Genomic DNA, 27,679 nt, shown 5'->3' on the forward strand with positions numbered 1-27,679 from the left:
AAATGGTTAGAATCAAAAAGAGTATTTTGGAAGCAGACAGAGAAAAACAACACAACTGCATACAAGAGAACAACAATTTAAAACACTGCTGCCTTCTCATTAGAAACAGTGGCAACATGAAGATAGAAAATCCCATTACTGGCATGTTTTTTTCAAATTTCAGGAGGTTGTGAATGTTCCACCTGCCATCTTCACCCACCTGTCCCCAAGAGAAAGTTTTAAATGGAGGAGGAAGGTTTTTTCAATAGATATAAGAAAACACAGCGGGCTTTAAAATATTTTTTATTTTAAATATCCTATTTAGCCTGATTTTATTGTATTTCCGACAGTAGAAGAATGAGATCCAAATACAACTAGTGATGTCCCAAAATCACAACCAGTCTTCTCTGCATATTTATCTTTTCCTGGTCACAAACTGAAAACCATACAGTCACAGAATTTAGAGATCAGCAACATGTCCTCGAACAGTCAACCCTCTTCTATAGTATTACTGAGATTCATCTTCTGTAGTATTACTGAGATTCTTCTTAAAACTCCAATTAACAAAGTATGTGTTACCTTCTAAAACAGTTCATACATTTAGACTGTAAAGGAAAGAAGAGAGGAAGTAGAAGGAAGTTGGTAGTTTGGGTATGTCTCTCCAATGTTTGTCCATAACGTACATGCCATAAAAGAAAGGAACAGCATTATTTGATGTTCATGAACTTTAAGTAAAAGGCTAGCATTTTATTGGTGTATTTTCAGTGTGTTTTATTAATTGTGTAACCTTTAGGAATTACTTACCTAAACTGGAATCTTCAATCTGGTAGGCATAGATAATAAACTTTAAATAAGATACAGTATTAAAGAACCTGGCAAAGAACTTGGTACACAGAAGCTGGTATTAAATGATCAGTCAGAGAAAGCTTTTCATATAGAACATTTGACTAAACCTGTAGGGTCAAATTTTAATAGATAAACCAGAAATGGACTAGGATGAACTTTCCAGACTGAAAGAATAACCTGACAAAGGAATCACTGAAAGAATCAAAATCTGAGATTTATTTTAGGAATAGCAAGTATTACTAGGTGTTTGGATTTTAGAGTGTGTGACAGGGTACAGCGTAATGTAAGTGGGACTGAGAGGATTTTGACAAAGGGCACCTGAGCAACATAAACTACAACAACAAAGAAGTTGGCGTTTTCACACATTGCAGTACTCAGAGAGACACAGACTAAACAAAGATCCCTCAGGGGAATCAAGGATCCCTTTTTTTACTTAATGCAGCATTTTTTAACAATTTTATCTCATAGACATCAATATCATAATGATTGTATACATGAAAAACTTATATTAAATATATGGATTTTTCTGGACAAGTCAAAAATGTAAGTAAAGAAAATGTCCCAGAGAAGGAGCTAATTATCTTTATATTGAAAATGTTGTCAGGAGGAAGAAGAGTAAAATTAGACCTTGCTCATGGATTAAGTTAATACAGAATAGGTAGAAATTAGAAAGGGGAAAATTTTAGCTTATATGAGAAATGTTTTTTAACAGATAAACTGTCCAACAATGGAATGGAAATCCTGGACATGAATTAAGTACACTAGCGGTGTACGTGCCAAAACTAGATGATTGTCAAAGAGGTATAACAAAACCTGTCCTGTGCAAAAAAGAAAAACTGTCTTCTAAGGTTATGCTCTATTCAGTATGATTCTACATCTAACCAGAGCTCTTGCTGTCATCTAGGTATAATACTTGCCTCAGACTTTGCCCAGAACTACCTGTTCTAGACCTTCATGATTGTCACAAATACTCTGAGGTAGTCTCTTCCTCAACAGGTTTAACTGCTTCAAAAACCTCCAGGAGCCTTCACTAGAACAGGCTCCTGATGATACCTTACCCCAGACTTACTTTAACTGAAATCTGCCACCCCTTCCAGTGGAGACTCATTTTCTGACACTCCACTAGAATAAGAAGGTGATGACGATGAAGGAAGGACTGGGTAGCTTGTCCATTTTCTCAAACCGCATCATTTTCCTCTTTGTGTAAAACCATCATCCTTCTTTGAAGCTGTCGAACTGTTCCGTTCTCTGACATATCTAGTCTATGACATGCTGGTTACTTCTTTGAGATACTCACTATTTAGCACCTAGCTTGAGGTCTGCCTTCCCATGGTAACCCTTCCTTACTCTAGCCTCCTTCCTTGTCTTTCGCATGCCAGGCTGCTCTGTCCCTACCCTTTCACCTTGTAAAACCCAACCAGTGCTGTGTGATCTAGATAGGTTATCACTTCCTTTGTAAGCATCCCCAGACTTGATTAGGGATTCCTCCACTGTGTTCCTATAATTTCCTCTCATGTGGTATGTATTCTTTAACATGTTTCTGATTTTTAAATGTCTTTCCCTTATATCATGGTTCATTTAAAAACAGAAACTGACTCTTTATTTATTTATTTATTTATAAATTGTTTTATATAATTCTTACATCATTTTTCATTTTTGCATAATGTATGCATTTTCATTTTGGTTATATTCCCCATACAATTCCCACCCCCCTTATTCTGACCCTGATCCCGCCTCTCCTACCCCCACGCCCCCAAGTAGTATGTCTCTGGTCTATAGTTGCTTGTTGATTTTGATTTTTTACTTTATCGCAATTAGTCTTTTTCCTGGTCCCTTATTTAGGTTTTCTAAATTCCTGCTGTTTTAACTTCAGCCCTTGGTCTAGCACATGGAAAGTATTCAACATCTATTGACTGAATGATTGCATGATTACAGCTGCTTGTACCTACATAACGCTGAAGGTGAAACAAAAAGAAATAGACTTAGTGGGGTTACCAGAGCTAGTTTATACAGCTTGCTCATGTGCTGTGGTTTCCCAGTGTTATAAATAAGGTCACATAATGCTGTGTGCTTTCTATTAAAAAGCAGATTTTTTTTCTTGTTCCAAATAAGTTATTCATGATTTGTTAGTATTTCAGTCACTCTTCCATTAACTTGAGTATTGAAATTTGGCTCTTAACCTGAAAAAATCTTCCAGATATTTTAGAGAACCGTAATCTCTGGAGAACAAACTTAGACTTCCCAAAATAGATAAAGTTAGGGGTGATTCTTCAGTATCATAAACCCTTCTCCCTGAGAGCTTAAATTAGCCATTGGAAAAGTATGACCCAGCAGTGATTGATGTTTAAAATATTATTTGCTAACTGAAATCCTCTGTGCCCTTTTATAGAGTCATCCTCATTGTGCTTGATAACATAGTAAATACACAAATGTGTTATCTGTCTGTCAGGGTTTACTTGGGTGACATCCTACCCATGATTTCACTCCAAATATTTTCAGGTAAAAAGTAAAGGTAATCTTCACATGTATTGGTATTTTCGTTGCTCCTTAATAAATTACCACAAAGTTATTGGCTTAAATAACTTCCATTTCCATCTCACAGTTCTGTATGTCAAAATTCTGGGTGGGCTCATCTGGTTTCTCTGCTAAGGGCCTCACAAGGCCAAAACCAAGGTGTTGGTCAGCTAGTTCCCAGTTGGTCAGACTAGGCTCCTGGGGAAAAATCCACTTCTAAGTTCATTTATATTATTGGCACAATCCAGTTCCCTTGTAGCTATAGGTCCGAGCCTCCCTTTCACTTGCTGGCTTTCAGCCAGGGGCCACTCTTAGCTCCAAGAGGCCTCCAGCATTCCTTCTCAGTGACCTCTCAGCTTCACACCAATACTGTCCCATCAAGCACTTCTGACCATTCAAATCTCTCTGAATTTTCTGCTTTCAAACAGTGAAAACTTTACTTTTAAAAGGCCCATATTAGATTAGACCCACCCAGATAATCTCCCTTTGATATTAACATAAAATGATCAAGGCATGAAGGTCTTGGGGCCATCTTGAAATTTAAAACTCACTACCTCATCCTTTAAATTCTCATAGAAGGTTCTACTTTTCTTTTAGCTTCACTTAGTTATTGTTCATTAAGAGATAACCTCCTTCAGGGTGTCATTCATGGGTGAGTCATTCTATGATACTCCATCAGACCATGAATACCTTGTAGGTGTTTGGCACATATCTAGTGAATTAATTTCTTTTTGTTAGATGAATTGTAAAATTAAAACATGAGTAAAATTGTTCCAGAACATCTGTCCAGTTGAAGGAGCAATGTGCACTTGATAATACATTGCCATTTTTCTTTTTTCCTTTTTTAAAGCTACATTTATTTATGGTCAACCATAGAGACTAAACAGTGGACACATGGGTTTGGATTTTATGCAATTCAAGTGTGTCGAAAGAATTCCACAAAAAACTTAAAAGACACGAAGTAGATACTATAGTAAAATTAATATTTTAAAGGAAAAATCATTAGTGAGAAAAAAGGAGCATTCTGGAAAACTGTGTTCTGTTTAGGGCACCTCATCATCAGATTCTTTACGGGAAATTGGAGGGAGTTCAGAGACATAAAGAATGATGAACAGGCTGTAGAGATTAACTTACAAGCAAAGTTTTTAAAAGACTAAATGTGTACAGCTTAACTGAACAACAGCTCAGTGGAGATGTAACTGTTGTCACATGTCTGACATCAAGAGAAGGAATGTGTTTCTCTGAAGAGTTGAAGGGCTTTTTCTAAGTATGGGAACTAGCTGAGGAATGAGAAAACAGTCATTTCTAACCATTTTGGAAGCAATATTTAGACTGTGCTAGTATGTAAAGTATCAGAGTTGAATTCAAGTCCCAGCTTTTCTACTTGCTACCTGTGAAATGTCAGGCAACTCCTTTAACCTTTTAAATTTGTCATATGCACCATGGGAATTGTGCAGGCTACCTCATGGGCCTGTTAAGAAGATTAAATGAAATGACATAAGCAAGCGGTCAAGTTCTGTGACTGGCACAGATTGAATGTTGAGAAAACCAGTGATTGGTATTGATACTACCATAGTCATCTTCATTCTCAAGTGGTTAAGAGTTCAGAGTGCCAGGGTCAGACAAACCAGGGGTGCAAACTCAAGCTCAGCCATTTATTAACTATCTCTGAGTCTCAACAATAAGAGAATTATGAGGACAAAATGAAATAATGAAATATGAAATGCTTAATTAGAATAATGCTGGACACATAACCACTTGATACATGTATTTGTAACTGGAGCAGCGTTTTCATTATCATTTTATTAATGTAATCATCATTCCAACCATTGAACCTGGCAAAAGATCTAGCATGTATTCAATTATTTCCAAATCTTTCCTGTTCTAAACAGTGTCATATACATTCAGTTGGCCCTCTTGGTAACCTTAGATTCTGGTTTGTACTATGTAGTTGGACCTACAATGGTTGAATCTGTACTGAATATTTACAGACCTTTTTTTCCCCTCTCATCATTATTCCCTGGACAATACATAGTAACAACTGTTTACATAGCAGTTGCATTGTGTTAGGTATTGTAAGTTATCCAGAGGTGATTTAAAGTATATGGGAGTGGGTGCAGTAGGGTGTATGCAAATACTACATCACTTTTTATAAGGAACTTGAGCATCACAAGTTTTAGGATCTTTGGTTGTTGGAGGCCTGCAACCAGTGCCTTGCAGAGGTGGTGTTAGAGTGTTACTAATTAGAAGGCATTAAGATTAATCAGAGGATAATAATGGGATTTTATATATTTATCACAGAAAGTGCAGGGGGGTCAGGAGACAGATGGCAAAGAAAGCAAATGAAAAGATGCTTAATATTATTAGTCATTATGGAAACACAAATTAAAACTTAATATTATATCCTTAATAGAATGGCTAGAAATGTTTAAACTGACAGATCAAGTTCTGATCATGGCCTTCCATCCAAGTACCACTTAGCTTCTAAGTTCAGATGAGATCAGGTGAATTCAGGGTGGAATGGCCATGGACTTAGGGCCTTCTGCTGATGCAGAACAGCTGAAACACACAAATAGCACATTGAAAAACAGTTCAGCATTTTAAAAATAAAATTAAACATATATCTACCATTTAATCCAGAAATTCCACTCCTAGTTATTAGTCCAAGAATAACAAAAATAAAAGTCCAGACAAAAATCTGTACCCAAACCTGTGCACCTTAATAGCCAAAAACTTCCATGTAGGGGATTACTACTTAGCAATAAAAAGGAATAATTACTCATATATGCAACAACCTGGATAAATCTCAAAAGCAAATGAAAGATCCAGGCACACTTGACTAAATATGATTCCATTTATTAGATATTCAAGAATACTGATTCTATCCTATTAAGACTGTGGTCTTCTTGATCTGATATTGTTCTTCCCACCAAGATTGCATCAGTCAATGAAAATGATGCAGAAATGCTAAGTTTGATCAGTTTAGTTCCTAAAGGATTTAGGAATTCAAATTGGGTCATAGGTCAGTAGAAGGTAGTTTGGGTAAATTAAGGTGCCTAAGACTATAAACATAAGGGTAGGGAGCCAAGGTTGAGCCTGGTAGAACTGACAGCGTGAATATCTATCTGCTTTCATGGATCCCGTGCAAGTTTGTTGTCTCCTACAGCCATTAGCCTCCAGAGAACATAACCTTTCTCTGGTAATCCTTAATTAAAACTAACTAAAGTTGCTGTCAAGGGTATGTTTACCCTGCCTTGACAAATTTCCACTGCTTTGCTTGTTCATTTGCAATATGCTTTAGTGACCCTCTTTAGCAATTCACAGTTAGCAGTATTAGAGACCACACATATAAATTGGGTTGACCCCAGATTTGTCATTGTCACAGTGCTTCTCGGTTGTCTTCTGGCTAACATAAGATTCCAAAGCAAAAAACAATTGAAGTGTTCTTAATATGACAGATGTGGCTCAAAAATATAACAAAGCAACATATGATATAAAGAAAAGAGCCCAGGGTCAAAATTCAGCAAACTTAGATTCTGGTCTCTGGACTCCATCTGTTCAACCATGGACATGTAGCCTCTCACTTACCTTATATGGTAAGTGAAACAGGTGGGCTGATGTTCTCCAAGGTGCCTTTCAGCTCTTAACATGCATTCCATGATCCTAAAAGGAGCTGATAATCTGATTGGGTGGAAGAATTGAAGAAACTTTTCCATTTCTTGGACTTCAGAGCTTTAGATGTTACTTTTAAGCTTTTTAGATCCCAGAATGGCAGGTCTTGGCTGTGTCCAGTATTTACATTATAACATATCTATTTTGGAAAAGAACTGCATGGTTTATAGATGAAGATGGAAAAGTACTTAGGTTGTTCTTGCAACCAGAGGCCCATAATCAGATTTTTATACTTTTCCTTAGAGATATATATTGCAATGACTCACTGTAAGAAACAATATTATTGCTCATATTAAGTATTCTTTAACTTTTCCACATCTCTGGAAGTGTTGTATTTTTTTTCTAGGAAGGCAAATTTTGTTTTTGAATGGGTGTTGCCCTTTTTTTCAAGTTCTTAATCTAGTTCTTTTTGTGCCATTGAAACCAAAACATTTAAAAATGAATTGAGACTAGTAACTAGACCTACCGAGATTTTTCCTTTACTCCATAAGCCAGAACTCCAAAGTTAAGTCTTTGATGCATATGTACATTTTTAATTTCTTATTTTTTCACTTTCCATACACCATTTCTCAAATTCATTGTAATCCCATCACGAAAGTGTTGATCTTTTAGTAACCTTTATTGAAGCATTGTATTAATCCACATTCCCTCATGGTAACAGAAGGTTTGTATCAAACATATCATGCAGCTTAGCTTGAGCCCCATATGGAACTAATAAGCCGTGCAATAAGTGGCCTTTTGTAGAGGAATATAACTTGGAAGGTTGTGTGTATGTGTGTGTGATGTCTAAGCTGAATTTTTCCATCCAAAACCTAAACAACAAAATGATTCCTGAATGCCTAGCGTCTTTCCTAGCCTAGCAAAATTGTTTAAAAAATAAAAATAAATGTGAGCACTTTGATATTAAATTAGCTCAATAAGATGCTCGCTGAGTACAAGAACTTAGCATTTATTTTTTAGAAATACAATCGCACTTTATTTTTAAATAATGATCTCCAGAACTGCAAATGGTCTTACCTAATCAGTAGCGCACCATTTATCAAGCTGTACGAACTAGTTAATTCCAACTACAAGAGCTCTAACATCATAGTTGATCTCTCTCTTATTTAGTGAAATTCACTGGGAATGTGTAGTGATTCCAGATAAAGCTCACATGTGGTTTTCAAAAAACTATTGTATTTTTATGCAAAAAGATGATGTAGAGAGAAAAACAGAAAGTAGGTACTTGGTGGAATGGACATGACTGTAATTGTCTTTTCATTCTAAATGTGTTCTTTGCTCTAGTTTTCTTTTGTTGTTCCAGTAATTATAAAGCCAGATCTTCCTGGTTATTTTAGTAGGGGGCTTTTCTTTTGTTAGTAGACAATAGCAGTTGACCATTTTCCCAGGAATAACCAGGAACATTGCTTCTCCCCAATTCCCATCTGATTTATCATCTATGTACATTTTTCACCTACCAGTCTGCCACAGAACTGAACAGAAATTTCATTGTTCCCATAGAGGTTTAAACCAATCAGAGTAATGCTGAAATTCAAGCTAATTGAAACCAAAATTCCACTTAAAAACTGCTTAGACTCTTTGAATGGTGCTGCAGTAGGAAGTTGTTACAAAAGGTGTTTATTTCAGAGACTAATTTGAGACAGTTAGACAGACCCAAAGCAATATTTTATTGCCTGGGGTTTCTTGGCATCTGCCTTCCCCAATCAGAAGTGAGAGCAGAAGGAGCTCTGTTTAGGGGAGTGTAGCATTGATAGTGGTTGATGAAGACAGGTTTTAATGAAATATGCAGTAAGATTTCTAAAGAAAAGAGGACTTCATTTGTTCCTGTCCTTCACAGCAGCCTCTGAAGTTGTCTTCCTCATTGACTCTCCTGCATAAAACCATGAAGTAGATCCTTACTGCTGACCAGGGAGATAAAGTCTTAACTCTTGAACTTAGAGCCCCAGGCCTTAACTGGTTTTATTGAATACCCTCTAAAAGTCAGACTGCAGGAGTTTCCATTCTCTATAGAAATTCCAATTTAACTCTTACAGCAACCCTATGAGACCAATATGGTAGGTTGCGTTTCTAGACAAGACACAGATTAGTTATGTAACTTGCTCAAGGTAATATACATTATATGATGAGAAAAGACTGAGCCCAGGGCCTGGCATTCAGACGAGAGTGGGTTCACGGTGCCTAGCTTAGTGGATGCTAAATAAATACTTGTTGAATGAATAAATAGTTCTTAGAGAAACATAGTAAGTATAGTTCTTTCTCTCATGTTCTATCCATTTCCTACCTGTACTTAATGCCTTACTAGGAACTAAATTTATTAAAGAATTAATAAAAATTGAGATGTGTTCCTTTCCTGAAGTATTTATATTTTAACAGTGGGTCATTTCTATCTGATATAGTATAAGACCGAACCTCATTCTACATCTCCATTTTGTATGTTTGCGGACTTTTCCATTTTATCTACCCCTTAGGTGAATATGTACAGATTTGACATCCTCTTAACCATGCTTCACTTCTGACACCACTGGAACTGGGCAAAACCAGAAACGGGGCTAATGGGCTAATGTTCCTTCCTGGAGCACCTTGTAAATGTGCATTACCTATCCATGTCTTTATATCAAAATCTTAGATGCATGGTGCAAACCCTGCAATTTTTGGAGCATTTAAAGTTGACCCATAGACCTTTGAAAGGCTCTTCAAGATGATCTAGTCCAAGAGAATGTAAATTGTGCCTGTGCAGGCTACAAACTATTCTATCACACTTCTTACAATTCAAGTTGTTATTATTTGTTTTACACTATGGGCTTCTACATAGTATTTCTTCTGAACAGAGCATTCTAAGGCCACAAACAAAATTTGAAAATTAATTGACTAGTTCAAGCAGGGAAGGAATTCACTGTAGCCATGTAGCAGAGCTGGGTATATTACCCATATGTGACCACGCTCATCATATCTGGTCTTTTCTATTTCACTATCTAGTTATTTAAAGATACTGGCATTTTCTTTTCTTTTCTTTTTTTTCTTTTTAGATTTATTTATGTATGCAAGTAAGAGCTGGGGCACAGGCCAGAGATGCGGGGGGTGAGAGGACTCACCAGAGTGGGGAACGGAACAGGCAGACTGACTGAAATACACTGCTGAGGGAGCAGCGGGTGAGACAGGAAAGGTCTGCCGCACCACGTGGATTGCTCCCTGGCTGGCCGGGGATCAAACTCTTGCTGCAGAGGCTGTGGATTGCTTCATAGTGAGGTGCTTAACCCCTTGCACCACCAGGGAGGCCCTAAAGATACTGGCATTTTTATGAACTTATTGCTGCCTCCCTAGAGAGCTTGCTGTCAGAAGCTTAGTAAATTAATAAAAATTAGTACTTAAAAAGTGAAGAGTGTACTTAAGATTTTTCTTCTGATTTGAACTCTTCTTTTCTTCCTGTTTTGACTCCCATTCTAATTAGCAGGTGTAAGTCATAATCAAGCATCAGCCTCAGGCCAAGCCTCGTGATAGATGCTGTGATGATGATACCATAGAGAGACTGTGTATAACAGTAAATAATAGGTTTTTTGTTTTTTTTTTTGGAGCACTTATGTACCAGTATTTTGTAGGATACTCTATATACTTTATCTTATTTAAACTTTACAACAGTTCTACAAGGCAGATAACATTCCTGTTTTATATGAGGGGAAACTGAAACTCAGGGAAATAAAGTAACTTTCCCAAAGTCAAACAAGTAGTAAATGGTAGCACTGATACTCAAACCCAGACCTCCTACATTTAACTCCGTATACTGGGTCACAATGTCTCTTTCCCGCCCATACTGAATTACTTCATTCATTAAATATTTATTAAGTACCTAGTCAATTAGTTAAGGCTTTCTGCAGAGAGCAAATAAAAAAAGTAGTATATAACAGGATTTGGAGAGAAGGGTAAAATGCTCCTTTAGTCTGAAGTTAATCAAAGAGAGCTTATATAGGAAATGGAACTTCTGTTGGCTTTTTGAAAATGAATAGAATCTGGGCCTCCCCTGTGGCGCAGCCATTGAGCGCTGGGCTGTGAGTCTGCCCGCAGCCTCTGCAGTGCTGGTTTGTTCCCTTGTTCCCATACCCCGGGGGAGTGCAAACTGGTCCAACCACTATGGAGAGCTATGTGGAGATTTCTTGACCTACTAAACATAGAGCTTCCATATGATCCAGCAATTCCACTCCTAGGTATTTATCCAAAGGACACAGAAAACATCATTTCCAAAGAGCACCTGCACCCCTATGTTTATAGCAGCATTATTTATAATAGCTAAGATATGGAAACAACCCAAATGCCCAAAAATAGATGACTGGATCAAGAAGATATGGTACATATACACCATGGAATATTACTCAGCAATCAAAAAAGATAAACACATGCAGTTTGCAGCAACATGGATGGAGCTAGAAGGGATAATGCTCAGCAAAATAAGTCAGAAAGAAAAAGAAAAATACTGGATGGTCTCACTCATAGCAGGAATTTAGAAAACCTAAATAAGAGACCAGGAAAAAGACTAATCAGTGCAAAGTAATAATCAAAATCAACAAGCAACTATAAACCAGAGACACTCTATGGGGGGGGGTTTGGAGGAGGGAGGGGCAGGGAGAGGAAGAACTAGAGTCAAAATAAGGGAGGGGTGCAATTGTATGGGGAATATAACCAAAATGAAAATGCATACATTGTACAACATAGAAAAATGATGTAAGAATTATATAAAATAAAATATTAAAAAAAAAAGAAAATGAATAGAATCTGACTAGATGGGGAATGCCTAGAGAAAGACTTAGAGTCAGAAAAGAACTGCCTGAGTGCTGAGTTATGTGTAAAAGATTGTAAGGAAGGTTGTTAGCCCAAATTGAAAGATTTACATATAGGGGGCATCATGGTAATACTATAAATAAGAAAAAAAAATTGAATGTACTCATTTATGTCAGCTCCCTAGTGAGATGCTTCTAATAATGGTTAAGTAATTTAAAAATTGTAAACTCTAGGATGAACAGAACAGAAGAGACTAGAAGGTAATAGAATTGACAAAGTTTTAGAAAATCACATGCAAATAAATGAATGATAAACTGATTTAGCAGAATATAGAAAAACCAAAACCTACGGTCTTCAAGAAGCAATATGCAATTCAAGCTGTAGAATTCCAGAAGATACGCAGTACCTCATAGATTGCAGGGTAAGGACTTTAGTTGAAAGTCTATAAAAAGAGAAATAAGATTCTCAGTTCACTTCTCCCACCTGCATAGCCAGGCAACTGCCGCTGTAGGGAGACTAGAGATTCACATTCAGAAAAAGAATCAAACCCCAAGAACATAAGGGGATTTAGTGAAAGCCTGATATACCAATACGACACAATTCCCCACTGCTTTTTTCCTACTTAACTCCCAAAATGGGGTCCAGATTATATCCCTAGACAAAAGATTGGAGGATTCCCTCTAAAAAATACAAGTAGTCCCAGCAATGAGAGCTTCTGGGACTGATATGTTCCCCACAGAAAGAGCCCCTAGGCAGCAAAAACAGCCTATGTCTAGACTATCTGGTCAGCTTTATAAAGTCTCATTTGTAAAGATGAACCAACAACCAAGATTACTGGATGTTAAAGGAAAAATTTCTAACATTTGAATCTGAAACAAGAAAGAAGAAACCAAGAGGTAGCAAAAAATGGAGTAGAATATGACAAAATAGAAAATAATCAGAATTAGAGGATAAGAGTTTTCAAATTGGAAGGACTCACTTAGTCCCCAGCACAATGAATGAAAAAAGATCTGGGGTTAAAGAATAAAATATCCTAAATGCTTCTAGAAGGAAGAATCAACTCCTATACCAAGGGTCAGGGATCAGAACATTAGTCCAGTTCCTTCATTACCTTTTGCAAAGTTAAATAATAGTGAAACAAAACTTTAAAAATTCTGAAAAAATTATTTCAGCTTTGAATTGTGTACCTAGGTCAACAATCATTCACATGTGTGAATGGAATAAAGATATTTTTAAATATTCAGATGTCAAAAAAGATACCCCTTTTCCCAGACAGCTATTATGAAAGAGATTCTCTGCCAAGATGAGGCAATAACTCGAGAAAGAAGCCTTGACATCTAGGAAAGAACAGTTTCAATATAGACATCAAGTAAGCAGAATTTCCAGGATGATGGTAGAGGAAAGTTCTAGGAAGATAATAAAGCAGCAGTCAGTCCTGATTGGAGCAAAGAAAAGGAGTTCAGGAAATGTCTCCAAGAGAGGAAACGGACTTGATAGGTTACATGGTATATTTAGTCAGGTTAAGAAGGATTTTCAGGGTTTGTCGTGGTTTGAGGAGGATGTACTGATGGGTACATAGGTTCTCTATAAGCATCACTATCAACAAGATGCGCATGCGCTCTGCAGCAAGTGGGGAAAATGGCAATTAATCACTTTCGGAAAAACAAAAAAAAGCACAAGAAAGGAATAGTGTATTACATGACTGAGCAGTGAATTATTGTAGGGGTACTAAGGTGAACGCTGAAGTATTGATTTAAAACAAAAAGTATGTTATTGAATATATTGAGAGGATGAGGAGGGTAGAGTTAAGTCCTTACATTCTTCAAACAAAAGTCAGTAGAGAATATGTGGGTGGGGAGATAAAGTGAATTCTCATCTTTCACAGAAGGAGCACAGTAGATGGTGTTTGAAACTGGGGTGGGGGGAGAGTGAGAAATACTAATGTAAGCATATGGTTTAGAAATATGAAAAGAAGAAACATTAGAAGTGATACTAGTAAAGAGCAAAGAACTTTTGCCTTTTCAAAAGAGCCTATAGCACTTTAGACTTTTAAACAGTATGTGTACTTTATTAATAAAAAATTAGTAAACATGTGTTACATGTGTATCTCTTTATTTCTGTATGTTGAAAATCAAAAGTGTGACACAGTAGAAAGAATTCAGAGTTATTTAGAGCTTCTAGCCTGGGCTTTGTCCCTTATCAGCTCTGTGACATTGGGCAGGACACTTGTCTTACTGAGTCTTCTGTGAAAGGAAGGAGGTTGGAAAAGATGATCTCCAGAATCTTTTTAAGCTACCGTATCCTACAATTCAGTGATAAAAATAATAGTGCTAAGCAGCAAATGAAAAGTTAAGAGCTGGTTGGAGGCTTGAGAGTCCTGTGTTTTCTCTCTTCCTTTATTTCTTTTTGGTTGAAATCAGATTGGAGAGAAATTTTCATTGTAGTCTCTGAAAAGAATTCAACCCCCACTTCCATTGTGGAGCCTGGGGCAGACTATTGACGATGTACTGGCTCAGGGACACATAACGTGGTGTTACTTCAGTATGGGGTTTTTTTTTATATTTAATATTTTTCAGTATGAATCACAGGTGAAATTTCCATGCCATGTGTAAACAATTTGACTTTTTTATTGAAACAGTGAATTCAGGAATGTCATATTGGGCTATCAGCCATTTTGCTTTTATCAATGTATGGAAAAAATGCTTTTATATTAATACAAGAAATGATGTCATTTAATATGGAGTGGAGCTTATAATTCAAGGTCAGCAAATCTCAGGAGGTGATTTAGGTCACCACGTGAGCTTTGAAAAAAAGGAAAAGAATATTTTCCTTCTGTCTTCTCAAGTATTTTTATGAATTTTCCCCTCAGACTTTGGATTAGATGGTAGAGTAATATGGTTGTGAAAAGGCCACTCTGGATGATAATGACTTTGTCATTGAAAAATGTGGCCATAGAGATTTTCCTTCCCTTTTTGGCCTTCAGTTTCCCCATCTGCAAAAGGAAAGGATCAGCCTAAATAATATTCAAGATAGCTTTTTGCTTTAGCTTTCTGTGTTTCTACCTACTAGATTTGGGGGTTTTCCTTACAACGTTTCATGCAATATTACCCAGAAAACTCAACTTGAGAACTAGATATAAATAAAACTTCTGTTTTTTTTCGGAGAAAAAAACTTTCATTTTTTTATTGGTTAGTCTTATTTTTTAAGAGAGGAAAATACTTAAAAGTTCTGCTTGGCTACTTTTAAATTTAGGTACTGGAAAAGCAAAATACCTGATCACCCTTTGCATTTATACACCAGCATTCAGTTTACTGAGGCCTCTCTTTGTTTATTTTCTGTTGTTTGAAAGTTCATTTCTGTAGGGCTGTGTTGTACACTTTCTGTGTATTGGATATTATGCATGTAAGCGTGTGTGTGACTGTACACATAATGTCTTACTCACTTCTCTGCTGGCCAGTTAAGGAAGCAAATGATATTTAGAGATAAAGTGAGAGGAGACAAGGAACAGACAGATGAAAACCATTCAGCAAGTTACCCAAGGTATGTAGAAAGACACTCATTTCAGAAACTTGACCTCTATCAGAAAGAAGTTAAACGAAAGGCAGATATAGCTCACAAACCAATAGTTTTCTCATACTGGCTCTAGACTTTTGTGCTCTGGTTCTCAACAAAGAGAAAATTTGGATACAGGGGTATTACAGAGCACAGCCTCTGTCAAACATAGCCTGCGATTTATTTGTTTAGTGAGTGACTGAGCACTAGCACTGTGTCAGACGTGGTTGGGAGTCAGAGGTGAATACAGCATGACCCTTACCCTTGCTCATACAAAAGGAAGCGTCAGTGAAGGAATGCCTGAATGCCCAGAGTACATGATACCAGGCTTCAGTATCTGAAGTGAAATACTGATTTTATGGTCTAAGTCCTTGGAGTTGATGTAAGCAAACCCTGTGGGGGGTTTTAAAATCTCCTGTCCCCATAGTTGGTCACTCACATCTTTCCCAAATTGACAGGGAAAGGGAGGCAGGAAATAAAGAGGCTGCTTTTATTTTTATTTTTTTTTCCATCATCAAAAATCTTTTTTTTTTAATAAATTTTATTTTTATATTCCCCATACAATTGCAACCCCCCCATTCTGATCCCAATCCCTCCCCCCCCGCCCCTCACCCCCCCAAAAGTGTCTCTGTTTCATAGTTTTTTGTTGATTCTGATTTTCACTTTCTTATAGTTATTCATTTTCCTGGTCCCTTATTTAAGTTTTCTAGATTCCTGCTATGAGTGAGACCATCCGGTATTTTTCTTTTTCTTTCTGGCTTATTTCACTGAGCATGATCCCTTCCAGCGCCATCCATGTTGCTGCAAATTGCATGTGTTTATCTTTTTTGAATGCTGAGTAATATTCCATGGTGTATATGTACCACATCTTCTTGATCCAGTCATCTATTTTTGGGCATTTGGGTTGTTTCCAAAGCTTAGCTATTGTAAATAGTGCTGCTATAAACATAGGGGTGCTGGTGTTCTTTGGAATTGATGTTTCTGTGTCCTTTGGGTAAATACCTAGGAGTGGAATTGCTGGATCATATGGAAGCTCTATGTTTAGTAGGTCCAGAAATCTCCACACAGCTCTCCATAGTGGTTGGGCCAGTTTGCACTCCCACCAACAGTGCAGAAGAGTTCCTTTTTTTCCACACCCTCGCCAACATTTGTTGTTGCTAGTTTTTTTAATATGTGCCATTCTCACTGGTGTAAGATGGTATCTCATGGTAGTTTTGATTTGCATTTCCCTGATTACAAGTGATGTTGAACATTTTTTCATATGCCTGTTGGCCATTTGCATTTCTTCTTCAGAGAAGTTTCTTTTAAGAGGCTGCTTTTAAATATCCTCAAAGTGTGGCTGATGATATGGGGATCATACATTCACTTTTTGTTAAAAAAAATTGAGAGTTAAATTATTGAGAGTTAAATTAAAAAACAAAAACAAATGAAACACTTGTTTAATGGATATTTCATAAGCATCTGCCAGAATTTCTTTTAATTCTGTTTTCCACTTTTGCAGCTAAGATACCAACATGGACTAGGGACTCCAGACTTGAGGCAAACCCTTCCGAACCTGAAAAACTTCATGGAACATGGACTAATGGTCAGGTGGTAAGTAACTTTATCTCTGATAACCAGAAACTATAATGTAGGTAGTGATCCTGAGAAACTTGTGCTGACTTCCTCATTGCTCCACATCTGCCTTCAGGGTTTCTACTGTAGGACGATCTGAAGAGAAGAAAGGGCAGCCACCATACTTGTGTAGGTGTAAGCCCCAGCCTGGCAAAGATGGGTGAAGCACCCTTGAACAGAGGGTGGGTTTGAACAGCAGGTAGTTCATGGGGCAAGAATCCTTGTGGGATTGCTGAGGCAGAGACGGGAGTCCAGCCAGTGTGATTCACGAAAGGGAGACGTGGGGAGCCCCGAGGTCTTTTCCAAAGAGCAAGTGGAGGATATAACTATGGAAGGAGCAAAAGAACATTTGCCGCTGAGAGTTAAGGGAAGGACCCACATAAGGAATAGATCAGTTTGTCAGGACCTAGTCTGAGATCAGGAGGCACATACTGGAATTTTCTTATATTGGCTATGAGTGTCTGTTGTACCATATGGGCAGGCTGCTACTTAAAAATGCTTTGTTGGTATAGATGAGACCATTTTAAAAAGGAGGGGGAAAGGAAGTGTCTTGACTTTACTTGACTTAAATCAATGGAAAGCTATTGGCTCTAGCCCCTTAATAGTTCTTAAAGTTTGAATCCTTGGGTAATGAACAGAAACTTTCAAAACATTGCAACTGAAAATCAAACCTTAAGAGCTGGATAGCTGAAAATCACATAGTTTCATGTAAAGAGCACTGGCTTCAGATCCTGTATCTCTTTCTAACCTCCTGTGTAAACTTAAAGCCCTACCTCTCAGAAACTTAATTTCTCATCTGTAATCCCTGCTCAGTTGCGGTGACGATGAAACGAGATAGTAGACAAAAGCACTGTTTTGGGAAAGAAGGTACAAGATTGGATTAATTTTCTTCTGTGATGAAAAGATAGACCTCGGGGATAATAAAAAGTGATGTCTATGCTTGAGCTTTATTTTGATGTTTTTTAAATTTTTGTCTTACATGATCTTCAAAATACAAGTTCCAGATGTCTGATTGTAGATAGGACTCCCGTTTAAGCAAATACACAATTGTTTCAAACATTCTACTCAGAATATCAAGAAAATTATAAAAGCTTATAAAAGATATGGGACCTTGAGAGCTGAGAAATTAGGAATAGGCATTGAGTTTTTATGCAAAATAATAAGTACACTAACAGACATTTATTTAGCAGTTTTTATGTATTGTTCTGTGATAGTTATTCTGGAGCATAATAAAAACTATATGACTCAAGCCCTACCTTTGAAGGATTTGTGATCTAGCCAGAAACAATAATCTAAAATAATATAGAAAAAGAAAAAGAAAGGTAGGCAAGCTATGGAACTACTTGATTAACAACTAAATGAATCTTGCTCAGTTAATGACAGATTGTCTCGTTATCATTAATTGAAGAGTCTGTCCTTTGTCTGCTGTTTGATAATGCCATATCTTTCATATACCAAGTTCACTTTTATACACATTGATCTTTTTCCAGGATCCCTATTCTGCTCCATTGTTTTATTTGTCTGTCCTTAGGCTAGCATCACAATTTTAATCATTGTAAAATGTAATTTCTATACATCTTGTTGAGGTTTGAGGATGTCCAATAAAGCATCCCTTTTCCCTCTGACATTTGGAATCATTTGAGAGGAGAATACAGGAGACAGACTAATAGAAATCAAAATGTCAGTTTTATTACTGATAAAACCTCTTGGAAAATGTGGCTTTAGATCTGTAATAAAAACAGCCTGCAAAGATGTCATTCAAAATTAAACTTACCCTCACAGTCACATTATGAATTGGAGAACCCCAGGCTTTCCCCACAGAGGCAGGCCCTTACGTAGGCTGGAGAGAGTGGTCTGATAAGTCCTACAGGAACCCAGGTGGGGCTAAGCCACAAAAATCCGGGTTTTGCTTTCCCCTCTAAGTCTACCAATTAGAAAAGATCTTCCTCCTCTAAGAGACAGTGAATAAGAGGATGAAGAGAGGCCAGGAGTATTACCCCCAAATCATGTTCCTTCATAGGGAGGGAAAATGAAGAGCCTTCAACTTCATTGCTATCTGGTAGGGTGAGGCTTCTACTTCATGGTTCCTCCTCAGAACTTGGCTTCTCTTGACTTATGAATCGTATTTAAGTGATTTGACATCTTTATGATATTGTGTCTTCCTAACTCTGCATACAGTATCTCTTTATATATGTTTTCTTTATCTTTTTTAAACATATCTCAGTAAAGTTTTAAATTTTCTTCATAAAGGTCTTTTGTATCTTTTACTAGATATATAGCCCTAGTTACTGCTTTGGATTCTTATTGTAAGCTTTTTATTACAATATTCAACTTTTTTTTGTGACTCATATATAAAAATACCACTGATTTTTATACTTTGAGGACATGTTCCTTAAAATGTTTGGCAACCTTACTAACATTAATTACAACAGTTTGTCTTAGATTCTCTTGGATTTTCTGTGAGAGTGATTTTGTTCTTAGTGAGTGATGGAATTTTGTCTTTTTATTTTTATTACATTTTCCTGTCTCGTGTCTTATTATGGGAGTGGATATCCCTATCTTATTCCTGATCCTAAAGAGAATGTTCCTAACTTTTCACCATTAAGTATTTATTAAAGTTTTGGATAGATATCCTTTATCAGCAAAAAGAAGTTTCTTGCTATCCCCAGCTTGCTAAATTTGTCTTTTTAATCGTGTATGTGTGTATTCATCAAATTCTCATTCTAAATCTATTGATAACTTTATATTTGTTATCCTTTATATGTTAGTTTGTTAATAAGTAATACATTTTCTAATGTTAAATCATCTTTGCCTCCTGGAATAAACTCTAGTCGTGATGTATTATTTTTTTCCCTATATTATTGGTTTCAATTTGCTGATCTTTTTAGAAAATCCACATCTGTGAACTAGGATGAAACTAGCCTATAATCTTTCTCTCATAATAATCCTGTTCTGATTTTGGTAACAAGGTTATAACACCGTCATAAAATAAATTAAGGCTCTTTCTCTTTTCTCTGTAACCATTTTTAAGAGATAGGAATCATCTCTATGTTGATTGAAGGTCTAATAGAACTCAGCAAAGACCTAGTATTTTTACTTGTGTGTATTGAAATTCCTTTAATCCTTTTAGTGCATACTGAACTCTGTTGCCAGATCCAAAGGTCGTTTTTTTGTTCTTCTGTTCTTCATCTCAGTGGCATTTGGTCTTGCTGACCTTTACTACCTGTTTGAAACATTCTCCTTTCGTGACTTCCAGAAGACTACCCTCCCCCAGTTTTTCTCCTTTCAGCTATTTATCCTTTTTTCATATTTCTCTTCCTTTTTTTTTGATCATTAAATATGGAGTTCTCTCTCACCCCATCTCAGGTCCTCCTCTTTTTTCCTCTCTCTACTCTCTTTCCATTGATCTCATCCCTTCTCGCAGTTTCGAAAGCCATCTATGTGCTTACGACTCCCAAAGTTATAATTTCAGCATAAACTCCCTTGTATACTCTGTGGCCAGTGAGCTGTGGACACCTCACCCTGGAGGGGCACAGGCATCTCAGCCACAGTGTCTCTGAAACTGTCCTTCCTCTCACTGCCTTCCTTTCAGCAGATGGTACCATATGTCCCCAGGTGCTCTATCCAGTCAGTCATCCAGGAGAGGTCTGCCGCACCGGATGTGGGTTAGCTCCCTGGCCGGGGATCGAACTCAGGCCTTTGTGGTGGTAGTCCTGAGACGTAACCTCCCGGCCACAAGGGAGGCCCCTGATAGTACTGCTGACTTCACTCTTGTTGTACCTCTGTTCATTCTCCTTGTGACATTGTGACATTGACATTGACATTTTAAAATTTAGCTCTCTCTTAACCATTTCCTAGCTTCAGTGGCCAGAATAAAATCCAAGCTCTTTTCTGTGGTCTCCCTGACCCCCACCTCTGCCCACTGCACTAACACTGATCTGCTCTCCTTTCATGTGCATTCACTCCACTGGCTTCCTCTTAGTTACCTCAACAAGTTCTTTTGTGACTCAGGTCCTCAGTACTCACTGTTCCTCTGTCTAGAATGTGCTCTCCCTCTTCCTTCGCTCTTACTACCATCCTCATATAGAAAGAACAGGTGTTGTTGTTATATTTCTTTTTTTGGTCTATTTTATTTATTTTTTTCTCCAACCACTATCCCTTATATCCTCTTGTTGCTTTCCCTTACCACTCTCTTTTAACCTTTAAGCCCTCCTGATGCTTATTATTTATTATTTTTACAATTATTTTACCCGTTCAAATCATCTCCTGTGTCAATGTCCAATATTTGTTGTCATTGTCCTGACTTGCTCCAGTACACATCATTGTCTCAAATTTCTTCCATTTTGCTGAAAACAGCTGCATTTCATCTTTCCTTTTGCCTGAGTAGTATTCCATCGTGTGAATATTCCACATCTTGATCCAATAATCTGTTGGTGGGCATTTAGGCCACTTCCATGTCCAGGCTACCGTATGTAATGCTGCCGTGACATTGTAGGATATGTTTTTTGTGTTGCTGTCTCTTCCCCACACTGCGCCCCTCCCTCAGGCTCCAGTTATCTACTGAGAGCCTATGGCTCAAACCAGTAGTCCTTGCTCTGCTCTCACAGCTCTCTTATAGTGCACCCTCTGTCCTGGGCACCAGCTCTGCAAGCTACCCTGTCCGGCCCAGTGCAAGATCTCAGGGAGTCACAGTGTCAGCAATAGTGGGGGCCTCCACACAGCAGCCTCCTATCCTCTCCTGGGTTATACTACTCATAGTTGACTCAGTTTTTCACAGCCCTTTCCTCTGGACTGGGAGCCTGGTGTGTACGGTCCTCACCTATTTTTCCTTCAGGGCGTTTTGGCTTTGTCTGCTGTCATCCAGTTGTGGGTGGATGGAGGAGGGGAGCCTGGTGTCTTCACACTGGCGCCAACTTGCCAGTCTCCTTGAGGAAACAGTTTAAGAAAAGACACAGCAGCTTCACTGACAAAGTATTGACCACCTTGACTAAAGTGGAAATTCATTTTAGGAACAGAAAGAATCCAAATTATGTGGTACTTAGGATTTGGAAACCCTTTTGAAGAAAAAGAATGCTAAATTACCAATATAAGATTAGGGTAAAAAAATAAATGTTTAAAATGAAAAACAAAATCAAGCAAATTCCTGGGACTTTAGAAATTATATCCCTTTCTTCTGAGATCTTTTTAGACAATTTTCCCAAAATGCTTACAAAGAAATGTTTCCTTGCTGTAACCTGATTGCACTTCCTCTCCTAAAATACTATAGTTTCCAGCAACTTTTCATTTCTTAATTACAGAGACATTAAATGACTTTCCAAGTCTCATGAACCTATTGCAATAAAAGTAGAATCTAGGGCTCCTAGCACTGACGCTGTAAACTGAGTAAACCCCAGAAGTACATGTTTCACTAGTGCCCTCTGTGCCAACTGTGCCACACACATTAACACTGTATGAATAGTATGGTACCCTTTATGGTGCGCTGATGAAAAATGGGCTACTAAGGTAAATGTGAAGTGCCACAAAATAAATGCTAGTTAATGATTCTAAGTACAGACCACCGCAGGAAGCTGGCCTGGAAGTTACAAATCTAAACAAAGCTGAAACAAGCGCTTTTAGCCTCAGAGGAAATCTGAGAATTTCCGAGAGCAACCTTGGATTGAGGAGATACCTCCTGTGCCTGTGCTCCTTAGGACAAAGGGTAAAAAAACTTACCCCTCCTAAGGGAGTCTCTTACATCTTTTGTAAAAGAAAATACTGCCATTTTCTGTGTGGCTGTTACCACGCACAGATTGGTCCCTGTGGAAGCCGATTGCTGTATGTTCTTTTGGTGTTAAGGATTTCAAACTAAGAATCACTGTAGTCCCTGAATCCCACCTTATGGAAAGTTTCAAAGTTATGTGACAGCTCTTTTTTTTTTTTTTTTTAAGAAAAGACAGTGATTAAAATTCTTTTAATGAAGCAATTGCCTTTCTTTCACATTACAGAGTTTAAATGTAATATCAAAAGTATCGACCTGGTTAATCCTAAAACTCATTCCTTTGTCTCGTGAGCACAGTTACGGGGGGCACAGTCCTCAGTGCTTTCTGCCAGCTGTTTCCAAAAGAAGTCCCCTAGTATCACTCACCCCACTGTAACTGCTGAGCAACACAATTTTGAAAAAGGGAATTTCATTTCAGAGGTTGTACTTAGAATATTTTGGTTAAGAGTCGTCAGACTGCCACTTACCCATCCCATTTTTCTTTCTCTTACTACTAACTACCAAGTGGTCTGAGATTCACATGGACATGTGCATGCACGGCTGGTGCTAGTGCTGAGTTATGGTCAGGGAAGAATGCACACATAAGCTGCGGCTTGATGGCTGCCAGAATGATAAGTTCAGAGCTGAATTGAGGAGATTGTGCTTTGTGGTTGCTGTGAATGGGCTGTATGACGGGGCCCTAGTCTCCAGGTCCTGGGACAGAACCTGGATTTTGTCTCTCTACTATTTTCTCACCCCATCGCAACTGACCCTCAGACATGCCAAGCTCATTTCTGATCTCAGTTCTTTCCTCAGACAAGTTCCCACTATCTAGAATAACCTGCCCTTGCCTCTGCCCTAGCTGAACGTTACTCTCACTTCAAGATCTAGCTCATATCCTACCTCATTCATTCACTCCCCCAAGAGACATGGTGGCAGACACAGAGATAAATATCCACCCCTCAGCAGCTTGGGTTCACTCTCCCACCGGCTTGTGGGTAGCTTCAGACTGGGCACCGTGTCTTACTCATCCTGCGGTCCCCGCCTGACATTAGGGAAACATGTTCGTCGGTGACGAGCCCATGAATAAATGAACAAACCACCTGTCCTCTTCTTGAAAGATGCTTCTTGAGGCAATGAAATAGGAACAAACGATATATAATAGAATGTATGAGGTCCTACAAGAAAGATAGATGAGTGACTTGAAACATTTAGAGGAAGGCATGTACTTTCCTGGATGAGGGGTATGGATGCCCCTGGAAAGGCCTGCACTCAGGAAATGAGCTAGCGTCCAAGTGGACCTGGAGCACGGGGAGGATGTGCAGACTATGGTGTAGCGTAGGGGAGGTGAAGGAAGCCACTGCACAGCTGTAAAGAGCATGTAAAGGCTACAGGTTCGCTACCAGTTCCACACATACTGTCAGTGACTTCAGGCAAGTTTACACTGTCAGTTTAACTTTATCTATAACATGGAATAAAAGTCCCAACCTGATAGCTTTGCCACAATGATTAAATATGTAAAAACCTAGCATACTGCACGGCACGTAGTAGGTCTGAATCAATAGCATCCGTTCTTATAAATATATCACGGATAGATGAATTGTAGTTACTCTTTTAAAAATTAAATCCATCCTTGATTTTATTTTTTTGCTTTAAAATCTACATACTCCTCCTTACAGAGAGGCGTAGACTGTGGCTCTTGTATACCTTGTAAAATGATGTTTCACGCTTCTACTATGTTAATGTTACAAAATATTCACCGTGTCCCTCTCACTTTCCTCAAGTCCTTTTTAAGACCTTTCTGAAGCTTTAGCGTTTAGTGCCCTACAAGTCTATTTACCTACCTCCCTTTTTTTGGTACCTGCCCTCTTAGGTAACCCACCTACAGTTAGAAATTATGAAAAATAAGATACTCTTAATTGCAAAACTTCCCATGTTTTTATTTAAACTTGTAATAAGCCCAAGGGAGGCAGGGCAAGGATGATGATCATTATTTTAGAGATCAGAAAACTGAGACTTAGAAATGTGACTAGCCCAGAGCACATGTTACTAAGTAATGGACCAGGGACCAGAAACCCAGATTATCTGATTCCTAGTCCCGTGTTCTTCTGACCATACCAAGCTGCCCCTTATTAGTTAGTGGTCATTCTTCCCCTCTCTGCCTGCCCCCAGGCTTTCAGTCTCGGTGCCACTTAATTTCTAACACCTGTTACCTTCCACAGGGACATCTCCCAAAGTCAAATCCAAAGTACTAGACAGATATACCGCAAAATCTAGGCAACGGTTCTAGTAAAAATATCCTTTGTTGTTTATTCTCCCTCCCTCCACATCCCTCTTTTACCTCAGAAAGGCAGGAAACCCAAGTCATAAAACTTTATGAAGAATTTAAGAACTTTAAGACCAGAAGAAACAAAATGATTATATGTTTCAACTACATTGGTTAAGAACCAAGAAAACTAAAGGAATCACATGGGCTGGCCTAAACATATATTTGCCCATAGTGTTTGTCTTTCTCAAATTTCATGTTCTTTTTTCAGAATAAGACATGATAAAAGCAGGTTTTCAAAGCCATCTGTCCTGCTTTATTCATATTCTATGTTTAATTATTTCTGACTGTAAACCTCAAGCTATCTTACCGTTCATGGAAGGCAGTGTGATACAGCGGAAGGACCACTGGATATAAAAATCTGAAAATACCGGCTCCAACTTCAGCTCTACTATTTAATTTTCATTTATCATTTCTGAGTATCAGATTTTTATTTTTTGCAAGTCAAACTGTGTTCCAGCTTTATTATTAAAGATACTTTTCATGAAAAATCATGGTATTTCCAGTAGGACATGGGTAAGCAGTCGTTAACAGCATACATCTTTCAGACTCCCATTTTCCTTGAACTACCAAAATCTGAAAGCCACAATAAAACCCAGGGAAGTCTTCATCAGATGCTCTGAACAGAAAAAATTTAGGGAGACGGCTAACATTTCGTATTTAGTATGTTGTTTAACAACTTTTCACAAGCCAACCCTGACTTTTGAGGAAGTGAAATGAAAATAACAGTTTTATAAATCTGAAGGTCCATAATCTTAAAAAAAAAAAAAAAAAAAAAGAACTGCTCAGGCAGAGAGGCAGAAGAGGGTACAAAAATGAATTTTAGTCTTTCCACAGCACAAGGCATCTGTGGCAAGGTGGCTAGTATGTGTCAGTATCAAGGACCTTCCCCCCTTCTCCTGGGAACCAAGAAGACATCTCTCAAAATTAGATAGGGAAGGTGTTTTTTCCCTGATGCCAGTTCAGAGACGTTCTATTAATGACACATGCCCTTCCTTCCCCAAGACACAACAGGGAAGTGTTCTGTGTGCTCACAGCGTACATAGCTAAACAAAAAAAAAAAAAAAAAAAAAGAAGCAGCAGCAGCAAAATTCTCCATTTTTATAAAACTTGATAAAATGAAAAAAATAGTATTTCAGACGTACAGTCACCACAAGTACGCGGCTTCACGGGGCCTCTCCAGCACCTTCATCTTTCCGTGCCTGTGTCTTGGCATCTGCATTTTCTGCAGGGTTTTTCCTGTCCTTACCAGCATCAGCTCCTCCCTTTTTCCCTTTGGATATCTTCTCTCCCCTTTTTTTTTTTTGCAGGGGCCTTTTTAGAATTGGACTCTGGCTTTGGAGGAACAGGGTTAACAGATAACCTGGCAGAGCGTCCCTGTTGTTTGTCCATCTTGGTTTTGTCTCCTGTAGCGCCCACTTCAGCCTTTCTCTTGGGTGTGGTGGTGGAATGGAGGCCCTGGACGCAGGCTGCAGCAGCACGCAGGCTTTGTCAGGCCAGGGGCCTTGGTCATCTCCAGTTCTGAGTATGAGTCGTTTTAACAGTGCTACTAGCACCAACCCGAAAGCATGCTGTATGAAGCAAACGAGACACTGTCTGTCCAAGTGGTTTATAAACTGAGAAGGATTATTAAGTATTATTCATACATTTAACAATTCATTAAGTGTCTCTTCTACGTATCGAGAGAAATTTCAAAAGTGTAAGATTGGCCCTGCCGTTGCTTTGTTGACAGTTGTTTATAATCTAAATGAGTAGATAGGATAAGTTAAACATTTTGAAGGCCATGACTTGCAAAAATATCCCCATGCGTTTTTGGCTCTCACTGTCCTGTGGGACTTTGAGGCTGCGACCTAGCTGCAGCGGACAGTCTGTTACAGTGATGGAAGGCAACCTCAGACTGACTTATATGATGGGTATGGGCCAGGTGTACCGTTTTATGTAGAGACTGCATCGATTTCAGTGACCTTAATGAGGATGGAGCACTGAAGAGAAGTTTCCTTGGCTATCCTGCAGCCTGCCAGAATATTTCTCCAAATTCCTTCTGGCATTTAATGATGTGACTATGAGAGAAACCTCTAGTGGCATTATGTCAGCCGTCTCGCTTCCATGGTCAAAGCTCTAGGGCTGCTGCTGACCTGTATCTAATCTGCTCTCATTTGTTTTTATAAATAGAATAAAACTCAACAGCTTTTATAAATAAATGAATGAATAAATAAAAAACAAGAACCTAAGTATATTGTTCACATTTAAGAAAATGTGTCGTTTCCAGTAAACTTGAGAATCATGGAAACCTGACACAAGTGAGTCAATCTGTTTCCTTTAAAGTCAGAGGGTAAAGATATGACAGGTCTGTTCTTTGGCCAAACCATCTACCTTTAAAAATGACAGTATCCAGTATTAACATTTTTTAAAAGCCTTACTTTTTAAAAGTAGATCTTTCCTCTTTTCTTCCCTCTATCACAGGTGTGCCGAATTCAGAATTTGTTTCTGGGAGATGACTCCTGAAGGACCTAAAAAACATTTTGTCTAGCTGATGTTGTTTTTTAAATTTAGATCAAATGACTGGGTCTTTGAAGGCTGCGAAGTATTTCTTAAGGTAGCTGTGTCAGATGTGCTTGCTTCTCAGTGGACTTCTGGCAGGCTGGCATCCTTAATCAAAAAAGTGAAGG

General features: G+C 38.1%; 1 protein-coding gene across 1 annotated transcript in view; it reads left to right on the forward strand.

Annotated features, from left to right (window-relative positions):
- The window catches only part of UVRAG (UV radiation resistance associated), a 263,463-nt gene that overhangs the window by 222,138 nt on the left and 13,646 nt on the right, over positions 1–27,679 (forward strand). Inside the window, 1 exon segment of the mRNA XM_037522986.2 lies at positions 16,835–16,926. Coding sequence (XP_037378883.1) covers positions 16,835–16,926 — 92 coding nt within the window.

This window comes from Talpa occidentalis, unplaced genomic scaffold, assembly GCF_014898055.3.
Source record: "Talpa occidentalis isolate TD23 unplaced genomic scaffold, MPIMG_talOcc4v2.1 talOcc4.3, whole genome shotgun sequence".
NCBI classification, from domain to species: Eukaryota; Metazoa; Chordata; class Mammalia; order Eulipotyphla; family Talpidae; genus Talpa; species Talpa occidentalis.